Genomic DNA, 12,880 nt, shown 5'->3' on the forward strand with positions numbered 1-12,880 from the left:
GTCCTAATCTTTTCTGATGTCCTGAACAGTCCGAAAATCCACACAGAGCCTTGTATAATGGCTTGGGGGGAAAAAAGGGTTTTATCTTTTTCTTGACCCATCAGCTTAAGAACTGCCTGCTTTTTAATGGATTTTCTCCCTCACTAAATTGAATGGATCGTCCCTCATTATCATTTAAATAGAAGCCTCACTCCCTGTGAACATGGAAAATTTGAATGTGGTAGTAGAGCTGTGATAATTTGAAATATTCGGAAGGTGGGGGCAAAGAGGGGGAGCAGGCGGCAGAGAGCAGAATTGCTGAATGTAATTGTCATGGATTCTCAATTTTGTTGCCACAAGATGGGAAAATAGACTAATAATTGTCTTCCAACCCTAGTAGAATAGTTGCCCTAGTTAGCCGAAGCTAACACTCTAATTGTCATGGGGGCACAGAGATGAATGAGGATGTATGCAGGGCACAGCCAGGGCTAAATTGAGTGATATACTAAGGCAAAGAGCAAATTGGCAATTATTGGCCCAGCTGAAAAGGTTGGCAGGTGTGCTGCTTTCTCACGAGCCCTTAGGGGGAAATTGGAAATATAAAATATCGACCATAAATACTCTCTGATTAGGAAATATGTTGCAAGAGGTGCTGGCCACTTAAGAGTCAAAACTCTCCTTTTCAAGGGATTCGCTTCAGCTGTGCATAAAGCCACCACGCACCGCTACTGAGTTCTTCAGAGCTTTTTCTTCTCATCCTCCATCCCCAAGACTACCTGTTCTAATTTTTCATCATCCTATCCTCCTATGTTTGTTTTTCTTTAAACATAATATGGGAAAAGCAATCTTTTAAGAAATAGAGAGATCTTCCTCTCCCAAAATGTTCTTTGATAAGTGTTTAGCATATCGTATAGACTAGATATAAAATTCTCTGCTAGATGAATACGAAATAACTTCTGTGATTTCTAATTCAAACAGTTCACTGTGATCTGCTTTTCTTTGTGTGCCATCACAGGCACTGTCTCCCCCTTTCCTCCTCCTTTCTGTGCCACGCTTTCCCTCCTGGGGCAAAGGGATTAAAGCAGCAGTGGGGTACAAAGCTGCAGGTCTGTTACATGTGCCTCAGGCTGAAGTACCTTGCCAGAAGCATGATCAAATGAGCCTCTGAAGTGAGAATTGGACCACAGACACACCACAGGTCTATTTTTATCTACTTTGCAAACTTTGGCAGGTGTTGGATGTCTGGTTTTGGCACCAGGCAGGGCAGCGGTGGGACAGCAGAGCTTGGCATGTCTCAGCCTAGGTACACCTCGGTGCGATAGGGATGTTTTTAGAAGGCCTGGGATAGCAACATGTGGACTGCAAACTCTTTGTGGCATCTGCTGTCCATTGTTCCCAGCGTATAACACAGTAGAATCCGATTTCCAGAGAGGAGTAAGAGCATCACAGAGTTTAGTGGAATAAAGGTTGCAACAAAACAGTTTTAAGACCCCTCCTCAAACTATGAGTCTTGGGAAACTGGTTTGAGTCGACATGCTAGGATTCTGAAACCCTTTGAGTCACCACCTCTGGAAGCAAAACTTCATGTCACTTTGGCATGCCATCTATTTTTATTTTTGTGTTCCTCAAAATAACAAATGCTTCCATGAAAACTGCTGCAGCAGAAGTTAAGAGCAAAGTTGTAATGACTGACTTGAAGCTTCAGGGGAGCACAACTAGGAAGAAAATAAGTCTGGAGAAGCTTTAGCGAGGTTGGCTGAGGGAGGATGATGGTTTGAATGGGAGCAGCACTTGTGCATGTTTCATGTGCTTCAGAAATGTGAGGTTTCTTCGTGTTGTTCCTGGCTTCATATATCTGGTTCATTTGTCCTGGGCAGCAGCCACTTTTCCTTCTGCTGCCTTATGGCCGTCAGCTGTAGGAAACGAAGTGTCTTGGTATAGAAGCTGGTTTGTATCTTACCAAGGCAGTTACAGATCTTTAGACCTTGTGTAGTTTGATATCTTACTGAATTGATTTTGTAGCATTTCAAGCATAATCACCTCTTTTTATCCAGCATAATAAAACAAGTGAATTAAGGAAGGAACACATTTGAGTTCTGCATGACATCCAAAATCATTCAACATGTATTGTGGTTATCTTGTCAGGTCCTGGCTTGTAATCTAAGTGAACATCAGATGCACTCAGTGACCTTTGCTAGATCAGTTGAACTCATTGCATTAACAGACAGGAGTGTGACTATGGAAATTGTGTTAAGAAACTTCTTGTTAAGGTCTGGGATATTTTTAGCCCTTGGCCCTTTTTGCCCTTCTTTCTACTTACTCATCCCACTCCAAGACATTTGAGTTCTAGAAGTGACTTTCTTGGAAAGGAAACACTTGATTTCTCTGGTGTTCAAAGCTGAACCGATATCCTGTTGAATATTCTCTGAACGGGTAGAGAGCCATGACTCCTTGTGCCCTGGTCCTATCTGACTGCAGCATTGAGCTAAATGAGAAACAGTGCGAGACAGGTACAGCTGAGGTGAGTTTTCACCCTGAACAAATGCTGTAGAAGTCATTAAAAAGTCTCTCCATATTATTATTACTAACTCTGCTGAATGCTAATTAATTAACTCAGGCTTGTGGCATTGGGTCATATGATAAATTCAGACCTGTGATTCAGCAGGGCAAGATGAGGCACTAAATAGGAGCTGGAAAGTCTTCTTCAGTTCCATCCTCTGCTGGAGACTCCTCAGCTGCCACTGAGCATATCTAAGTATTTCTCTGCCTCAGTTTCCACAGTAACATGGGGGTGGCATTAATAATGGAGGCCCTTTTGGGGGACTGTCCCCTGCCCAAAAAGGCTGTTCCAAGAGTTGACAGGGAGCCAAGAAAAGTGGCACATTTCAGGAAAGCTGGAATGACCTCTTGATATTTAGGTCTTTTAGCCAAAGAGGAGAGAAATTAATATTCACAACAAGAGCTGTTTACTTTTTTTGGACTGTGCTGCCATCACCTGCTTTTATGCAATCTCCTTACAGTTAGTTCATATATCAGGGATGGAGAAGATTGAAGTTGAAACTTGCCTAACCCATTGAAAGTTGGGAATTGGCTCAAGGTGCCCTCTTACCTTCATTATTACTGGGTATTGAAACCCTTCCTACTGTCTTTCTAGTTCAATAAATAACTCAATGGCTTTAAGAAACCCAACAGGATTCCTTAATGTCTTTTGCATCTCGAGAATAGTGGATGGCCATGCTTTTATTTGTACAAGGGAAATAACTTTTCCTGTTAATTTAATAGTCTTGGAAAACCTGCTGCAGGTTATTGGTGAGGTTTTTGTCATGATTTTCTTTTCTGAATGGCAATTGAGGTGCTTATTGGGAATAAAGGAAGAAATCTTTTCAATGCAACTGCCGATTGCAGTGCAACTCAAACTCTCAAGGACATCAGAGGGGGAATAGTAGAGCCTTTCAACAGTAGGATTTTGTCTTTGCTGCCAAAAAAGGTGTTGTGGGGGTTTTTTTTGTCCAGTGTAATTAACACAAGAGCTATCCCAGGGTAGAAATAATTCACTCTGTGACATAACTGAAATGTCTCGTCTCTGCTGTCTGGTTTTGTTTTTAACCTTGGGCTTAAAAGGAACCAAAGATCTTCAGTTGTAAAAGAGCACATCATCTGCAAAATATTATAAGCCATTTATCTCTCTGCACAAATGCCATCTAGCACTGTAGATCCACTTATGTGTCATTAAATGCACAGACCACACTCGCTCTGCCCCTAACTAGTAACAGTCTCCCTTAGAAACCCAGCAGATAGTGCTGAAAGGGGCATGAGAGGCACAAAAGCTGGTGCTTAAGCCAAGCAGAGAGGGCCCCTGCCCCCCTGAGGGACTGCTCAGGATTGCTTCATGTCACAGCCGAAGCCAAAGGCAGCAGCATCTGTAAGCTTGTTCTGGATGCATACACCACCGTGGCCTCACCAGAGGGCTGGCAGGCTGTGCCTGCTGGCCCCTGCCTGCTCTGAGCAGGCAGCACAGTGCTCTGCACATCTCACACTTCTGCAGTGCTGAGGTTTGTGAATGTGAAGGGTTTGGGGAAGGTACAACATGGCAGCTATTCCTCTGTCTGGCTTCAGCTGGCCAGCTGTGGGCACAGTCCTCTGACACAGAGTTGGTTGTTTGGCTGCACCTTTCCTGCCGGCAGTGCTTTCCTCAGACAGTCTTTGAAGGCTGGAACAGAGCCTGCTTGTGTTTTGGTGAGCTGGTTTGGGTTTTGGTTTTGGGTAAAGCAAACCTACTAGGCAGGTGCTGTGCTGGTCAGTGAATGTGGCTAGCTGGGTACTGCAGTGACCATTATACCCCGCTGCTTCGGGTTCGGACTAGGAGAAAATTGACCAAAATAGTAAACAGACTTTTCTGAGAATAAGACTTCTATGTCATCCCTCCACGTAAATGCTCCTATCTTGTAAATAAGACCCTCTGTAAGCCTTTCCAGCCAGACAAGCACTCATTCATAGTCAGAGAAGGTTCCTTCAACTTTGGGTGGCTGCCAAGTTAAACTTCCACTAAGATTTCTTATATTTGCAGCCACAATTGATTACTTTTCTCATTATTTGATCTTGATACAGAGACATATGGATTGAGCTATGTTTATATCAACCCCCAAAGACTTTTTTTTTTTTTTTGCCTTGGGAGCATCCATCACAGTTGCATGCAAACCATTCTGCTCCAGCACTCATAGCTGATACTAGTTGGGGCTTTCAAAGTTTCTACATGTGGCAATTGGTACAGATCCTCCTAAAGAGCCTGCAGTGTTCCCAGCTAACTAAGAAAGCAGTAGTGGTTTGTTGTTTGTATGCATTTTTATGCACATCTAACTCTGAAGAGTGTGGTACATGGCTGTGCATAAACCTAATTGTTGGAAAGGATTTTATGAGTTGAATCCAAAGCATTTGCCAGTTACTGACTTTATGCATGCAATGAAATTCTGAGGAGGGGAAAAAACTCCAGCCATTTCCCCCCCTGATTTCCAGGAACTACAATGTTCAAATTTGTAAGGGAGGAAGAAGTTCCTCCCTTAGATGTCAAAAATGCCAGAGTAAATTGCCATTTAATTATTTCTGATGTAAAACTTTATTTAGCAATTGCTTTTATTGTTTTCTACTCAGTGGTTTTAAATTGGTGGTCTGCAGATTCCTGAGGTTCTTAGCTTGGAATGCCTCAAAGTTATCTAAGAAAAGCAGATCTGTTGTTAGCATGTTTGAATTTGTTGTCCAAGGGGCTGCTCCATCCCATGAAAATATTTTGGGCATGCACAGGACTCAAAGACTGTTCGAGTGAAAATGCTCTGAAAGGCTGTTACCCTAGAGAGATGCTTCTAATGAAACCTTGTTTCTGTTTTTGGTTCTTATTCCCAGTTTGTTAGACCTTGTCAGTCTTTGTTAAATCTGAGTTGATGGGGCAGGGGGAAAGATTGAGAACTGCCACCCAGTCTCCTTTCCTCATCCCCCCTCTCCAAGCAGGTGATTTGCCCTCTCTTCATTTCTGTGTGTAGCTGGGGTGAACTACCTGCTGTCCAAAGTGTCAGAACAGATAATTGTGTTCAGCTGTTCAACATGCTCATGTAGGTAGCAGGATATTGTTATTAACCTTTTTTCTATGCAAGGCTGAATTCTGTGGCTCTCTCTGTGCAAGGCTATTTATTCCGTGGCGCACTCTATGCAAGGCTCTCTGTTCCATGACTTGTTTGGGGGTTTTACAAAAAGTATTTAGAGGGAGGGATAGGCTTGTCTTAGTTTCTCAAAACCAGACATAAATGCTACTGCCCTTCATGTCATCATTCTGGAGCTTTATTTCTGGGGTATATGCATTAAAGAGATTTATAAAGAACTCCCTGCTTTTTTTTGTAGTGTTTGAAGGCAGAGGCCAAGTCAGTATGCAAAAGGGATAAGTTAAACGCTGTTAGCAGTATGTTATTATCTCAGGCTGCCCCTTAGTAGCAGAACAGAGGTCTTCTGAGCTACAGCAGGACAGAGGTGAAGGCATTGCACACCAGGGACGGGGACTGGCACCCAGTCACCCAGTGGCTGCAGGGCTGTGAAGAGCTGTGCCACAGCTTTCCTTCTGTCTGGCACCCTGGTTCCTGTGCCAGCTGGTGAGAGGGTTCATGGGGAGCCCTCCACCCTCCACTTAATTGTAGGGCTTTGCTCTTGGCACCTTTTCGTTTTGGGAACGCTCCTCCATGGGCACTTAGCTGCCAAATTGCTTCTCTGGTGTCTAGGGCAGTTGCAGGACGGTGGCACAAGGCGGGCATGAGCAAACCAAGAAGACAATCAAGTCTTTCACTGAGTGCAGGAATCTGGAAAGGTTTTTGCGTATATCGAGATACCTTCTGATCAAAAGGTTTGCAAACTGGTAGTACAATGGAACTGTTATCTTACTGGTGGAAAATGGCAAGTATTTGCAGTAGCCTGCAATCAGTTTGCATTAGTCTCTTTGGGGGTATTGTGTTGTCGTGGTGATTTAGTAACATGATGACTTCTGCGCAAAGACGAACGGTCCTGGGGATCAGCCTGCAACGGTTTGGTATTTTTGTCTGGGTTTTGGTACCCACTAGAAGCAGGGCTGCTAAGACTCCCTGATTCTTGTTTAATAAAATCACGTAGTGCAGGCATCGTGGCTATAAATCACTCTTGGAAATCGGCCTGCAGAGTACTTGCTGGGTCGTGTGGTGTCATATGCCAGCGCTGCTCCTGGCTTCTTTTTAATTTCCAAAAAGAAGGCGCAGAGCAGGAGCTGGAGATAGAGGTGGAATTCATTTAGCTGCTTCAAAAAAAACATTGCCAGTGAAAACAGCAGCTTGACAGCCTTGGGTTGTAGAGAGGGGAAGGGATCCAAGTGACTGGAGATGGTGTAATGAAAAGGAAGAGAACCAAATGATTTGGCAGCATGTGAAAGAGGTAAGGATGTGGTAGAGAAAGGAGCAGGAGGAGCTGAAATGAAAGGCAGGAGTAAACAATGTAATTTAGCTTATTCAAAGGGGACAGAATGCTTATTAAAGCTCTGAGAGATGATAAATTAGTGCTGTGCTGCTATTGTTGTTTCAGATAGAGTTGTCATATGGTAATGCAGCAATGAGGGCTGGAGGCTCACAAATTCGTGGAGGGGAATGGAAAGTGGGATATATGGTTACATAATTGAAAGTTGAAGTTGATGAGGCAAAATGTTCGTCCCTGATTCAGGAGAGCATCCTCACATGTGCATTCTGTTCCTTGGAAGCTGCCGTTCCGTACTGAAGAGGGCCGGTTCAGAGCGCCTGCTCTGCTGAGGTGGAGACACATCCCATGCTGGGAGCTTTTTACCTTCGTTGGGAGGCGCTGTTCAAGCCCTGCTCCAGCTTACGAAAGCCTTGTCTGACCTAGCCCCAGAGCCCTCACCTGGAAATGTTCTTTTGCTGTTACTCCTGTGGCGGCGCACAAAATGTCAGAAGACCATTTGAGGCTCTGTGGTTGTGAAGTTTTCCCCTAAGGAATCCTGGGCTGGGGGAGGGAATAGCAAACTGATTCTTATCTTACATTACACAGACTCTCTTGCATTACTTACTGTGGCATATTGTTTCCTCCCACAGAGTTCTGCTCAATCGCTTTCAGGAAGAGGCTACTCCGTAAGTCATTTTACAGCTAATTCTTTCACTTCTGTTGATGTTGATTGCAGAGGTTTCCACTACCTGTTGCATATCCACTGACACGAAAGAAATGCAGAACAAGAGAAATAGGGTTAGACAACAGCACTGAAATGCACCTGGCAAGGGACAACTCTGACATGTGAGTTCACATTAAGAGTCTGGGGGCTTCTTCAGTTTGACTTGAAGCTTACAGGGGAGGGGGGTTTGTTGTGTTCTTTGGTTATATAGTGGATTTCACCTAGATAGTCACCTCCTGAGGATTAAGACATGAGTGAGGAGAGTTTTCAACACCAGTGGGAGATGCTTCCCTTCCTCTCCTCTGTCCCCCATACAGGTTTTCATTTGTGCATTAAAGACTAGGATCATAGTTAAAATTACTCTGTTGAAGAAGAATTGTGACCCTTACAGTGTGAACACAAACCAGTCAATATTCTCTTACTTGCAAGCTTTGAGTTACAAAACAAGCTCCCTTGTTTTCTGAAGAGGATGTTGCTGGTGTTTCCTCACAGGAGTGCTGTAGGTACCAGTGCTTTAGAGCTGCTGTTCCAGGGCCAGGGCACGTCTGCATGTGTGTGCAATGTACCAGTGATGCTTGATTGACCATTTCTGTCCACATGTGCCTTATTTGTATGTGCAATAATTACACCACCTCTACATCAAGAAGTGTCATTGTTTATTTTGGGCACCTTTGCCGCTCAGCTGTCCAGAAAGGCAGGCACATCGACCTTATTGTGTATATTAACAAGGAAATAGGAGAGGGTGTGAGTGACTTAGCAATGTCAACATTAAAATTCCTGGAATCCTGTTATATCTGAGTCTCATAACAATTGTTGATATCTGTTATCATACCCTGGTTGTTCAGTCAATAAGTCCTGTATACCTTCATTGCTAGTGCAAAGGTTGTAGTTGAAAGCATATGCAAATCCGAAGGAGAATGTCTCAGTCAAGCTGTTCCTGCCAACAGTTGCTGACAATAATTGCTTCTTGCAAAACCTCTGTCGTGGTAAAGTTTTGCCTTCTAGGTGGATGGTCTCAAACTCTTTCTTAACCAAGAGCTCTAAGTGCTCACTTTTCATAGATCAGAACAAGGCTGGATTTTATATACTTCAGGAAGTTGATGTGGAGACCTGGTAAACATGTTTTTTTGCAATAATCCCATGAATTACTTCCTTTCAGTCATTTACGTTGTGTACTTAGAGTTGTGTGATGGAACCTGTGAGCTCCTCCCCAGTGCTGTGCACACAGACAACCAGCTGCTAGCAGTGTAGAATTTATGGGCTGATCTCACAGAGACATGGTCTCATATTATCAGAAATTCACAATCCAAGACTAAGTATATTTTAACCATAAAGCCATTACAAAGTAACAAATTACTTAAGTTTTAATGAAATCATGTCACAAATTTTTAGACAGTAATGGCATGTCTCCCAAGTATTCACCTGTCTAAATGTTTCCAGACTCCCAGGTGAGTATCATTACTTAATTCACTGAGTGAGGAATGTGTGCTTTAGGACCAGTTGAGTGCTGCTTCCCATACACATAAGCAGTTGACTTCACTGAAGCTTCTGAATGAAGGCAGATGCTGTATCTCCTATTTGTCTAAAATGCCATGGGTGCCCATGGCACCACATAAATAATAATGAATCATCTTCACAGATTTTATGATTGAGGGCATGGTTTGGGAATTAAACACTTTCCCACTGGCTATAGCATAGGTTGTGAAATCTTAATGGAAAAAGGCCAAAGAATTCTTTGTAGAGTCTCAAAGCAAATAAATCATAGGACTGTTTTCCTCCATTGCTGGCTGTTAAGAAACTTAATTTTGTCTCTCAGAGAAATAATGTTGTGAAAATGTCTAGCTCCTTCTCTGTACATGTGTGGGGACAAGGTTCTTTTATTTAGCCAACCCATAACTTCTCAGGGGAGGTAAGGGTTTTCTGTGTGCCAAGGCAGTGTTTGGAGATCACAAGTAGTGAAGTAGTGTGAGCTGGGGTTGCTTTTCCTTATTGGTTGTCATTTTCCCCGTTAAACTGCCTCTGCCTTGCCGTGCACCAGCTGTTGAGGCTGACCACTTCCTTTAAGGCTCCAGTGCTGCTCTGAATTGATTTAGCATAAGGCAGAGCCTATCACTTCCAGCACTGCCAGACCTTGCCGACCCAAACCTGCTGCTGCTCCCAGGTGGTAGAGGGATGTTCAAACCACCAGTTCAAAACAACTGGCCCCAAACCAGGGGTTGTCTGTAAGATCTCATAACAGTTTTCATTTTCTCATGAAAGCAGCTGTAGGGGAAACACTAAGTCAGTATTTTGGCGCTGCCCCTGTTTACATCAGATAGGTTGGTTGGCAATATTGTGGGTTGAAATTACACCCCAGCAGAACATTTGCCAGACCAGCTCAGCTGACAGTAAATGAAGCTGTATTTACAAGCAAAACTACAATCTAGAAATATGGAATGCAGTGAATATGTACAAAATATACAATATTTACATGTATTTACAATGATGAACAACACAAGAACCCCCCTGGACAAAACCAGGGGGTTACCAACCTCCTCTTCCCCCGCTTCATCCCCTGTACATGGGACAAGAGGAAAAAAAGGAGAAAAGCAGAGAGTGAGCTTATTAATACTTAGCCACAACAAAGAATGCAGTCAAGGTCAGTGAGCTAGCAGAAGCACCAGTTAGTATCTGCTAGAGTGAAGGCACTGGAAAATAAGACAGAGTTTGTTTACGCAACTAACTTTATGTTATTATCAGACCAATGAGATTCTTTAGACCTTATAATTATTTTCCCTTTTACATCCAATAGTAATTTATTGCATTCTATCATTTTGTGTTCAAGATCTGTGGAAAATATTCTTGGGCACAGCCTTAAACTACCACAGGTAGAGATGGTGAAAGCATGATGAAAAATAGTGCTAGCAGGAGGCAGGATGGAGACACCACTCCTCTATCGAGTGCCGCTCTGTGCACAGCTCATGTTGTGGAAGACTGTCACTTGTGGCATGATTATATATATCATGACTCGGCAGTGGAGGTCTCGTTCCGGGTTTCGTAAGCAGCTGTTTAAATACCACAAACTCTTTTCTGCATGCTCACTTCTAATGAGCTCATTTTGAATCTGCACACTTCACCCATTCGCTTGCTTCAGCTGGCCTGGAAATGCTGTCTTCAGAAACGTTTGTGGCAAATGCCCATCGGATGGAAATCTGCATTCTGAGGAAAAGGTGCATTTGCAGGGAAAAAAACCCAAACCAAACCAAGACATAAAGCCTGTAGTAACAAACTGCTATGAAAAATCTCAGTCCAGGGGTCAGATCATCCAGCTGTGAGCCACAGAACAGTAGGGGTTAGAAGGGATCCCCAGACATCATCTAGGGTAACCCCCTTGCTAAAGCAGGTTCATCTAGAACAGGTTGCACAAGAATGTTTGCAGGAGGGTTTTGAGACTCCACAACCTTTCTGGGCAGCCTGTTCTAGTGCTCCAGCACCCTCAAAGTGGGGGGGAAAAAACAAAACAAAACACAAAAAAAACCCCAAACACACAGGAAATCACTCATGACCAAGGTTCAGGCTCTAGAGCTAGGATCAAGAAGAAAACTGAATGCAAATGTTCAGTATTCCAACAACTTCATTATGTGTCCTCCATGGAATTTTAGGTGTCTAAATAAGGACTGTGCTTGGAATAACTGAATTTCTGGTCTCACTGAAGTTACTACATAACCTCTGATTAGCTTCAGCTGTACCTAGACTTAAACTGTAGCACCAAAAATGGTGTTCACAGTGACCTGCTACATAGACCATGAAACTATCTGTAGATACCAGAGACAACATTTTTTATAGATCTAATTCCCAACATAAAATTTTTGATGGCATGTACTTTTATTTGGATATCAGGAGACATATCTATGCCTGTGCTGTTTCTGCAAGCTCCTTATCAGTAGCATGTGTTTCGTATCCTTATCTCATTAATTGTATACTTCCGCTGTGCTGAGAAACAGAATGCTAGTTTGTTTATGGAGGTTAATATCTTATTCCCTTTATGACTTGATGGTTACATATGGGTGATAAACTACTCTAGCCATTTGTCACACTTCCTGCACACACAAATGAGATTAGTGATTTTAGTCAGAAAGGTCTGCCTGGTCCTCTGAGCAGACAAAACAGATTGTCTTTTTGGTACCAGGATGAGAGGCTTGTCTGCTTGGAAATGCACTGATTTGTTTAAAAGTACTCAGAGAATTAGAAATTAGGTGTTCACATATCACTGAGGTTTATCCATGCTGTGGACCATTTGTCGAATTTATTTCTGATAGTTAAGTCAATTTAGGGCCTAACATAGTTAGAAAGCAGTTACATGAACATAAAATCAGGTGCATTAAGTTAGTTATTAGCAGCTAAAAAATTGCAACGGCTTATAAGGTTGAGCACATCAGATAGACCCAAGCTGCAGCTGAAGTTGACTCCATTCTGTAGAGTGCAGAACTGAGAATATGTGGTAGCCTAAAAAAATAAACAAAAGGCCTCTTCCAATAAGTTATGGAGTTTATTTATAGAGCATCTGTGCAGCTGGTCCTTGTCTGAAACGCAAGGGGCTAAAGTGTGGGAGTGAATAAAAGAATAAACTTGAAGGCATATGGCAAGTAGATAGCCAGTGAACCATCCTGTCAGAGCTTACCGTGGAACAAAAGTACAGGAGGATGAGATGTCTTTGTTTGGGTTTATTTGTCCTTAGAAGATTTTTCTTTTTAATAAAAACAGTAACATACACTTGGCAGCAGAGGCAGCTGATTTTCACTCTGAGCTTCTGTAAAATATCAAAGTCTTTGCAGCCTAGTCACATCGCTGGCAGCTCATCAAATTCTGTCGATTTTACATCTTCCTTGTTGAGTACCGGAAACCAGTGTCTCAGATAGCTTAGGCTGCAGCTAATGGAGAGAAAGATACGTGCAAAACACCATAAGGCTTGCAGAGACACTTGGGTCATCCAGATTCAGCTCAGTGCTATCTGCAACTTTCATTCCTTCTGCTTGGTGGCATAGCCTGAGAATGATGATCTAGTTACCCAGATGAAGCTGGCTGCTACAGGCAAGCAATGGGTAGGTTTTGAGCACTCTGACCCTGCCTCACTGCCTGCCTGTACCGCAGTCTGCTCCTTCCTCACATTCTCTCAAGTTGCGTTGGTGTTTTCCCAGTTGCTAGTGATGATCTTTACAGCCGTCCAGGAATCCTCTCCTG

The 12,880-nt window shown here is 43.1% G+C and overlaps 1 protein-coding gene across 18 annotated transcripts in view; it reads left to right on the forward strand.

The window, feature by feature from the left end:
- The window catches only part of FBRSL1 (fibrosin like 1), a 560,475-nt gene that overhangs the window by 257,252 nt on the left and 290,343 nt on the right, over nt 1-12,880 (forward strand). For 16 of the 18 annotated variants that reach the window (XM_054172920.1, XM_054172926.1, XM_054172935.1 and 13 more), the window contains one exon: nt 7,587-7,622. The exons of the other annotated variants lie outside the window; for them this stretch is intronic. In XM_054172920.1, coding sequence (XP_054028895.1) covers nt 7,587-7,622 — 36 coding nt within the window. The remainder of the gene's footprint in view (nt 1-7,586; nt 7,623-12,880) is intronic. 18 annotated transcript variants of the gene reach the window in all.

Source organism: Dryobates pubescens, chromosome 25 (genome assembly GCF_014839835.1).
Source record: "Dryobates pubescens isolate bDryPub1 chromosome 25, bDryPub1.pri, whole genome shotgun sequence".
Classification (NCBI taxonomy): domain Eukaryota; kingdom Metazoa; phylum Chordata; class Aves; order Piciformes; family Picidae; genus Dryobates; species Dryobates pubescens.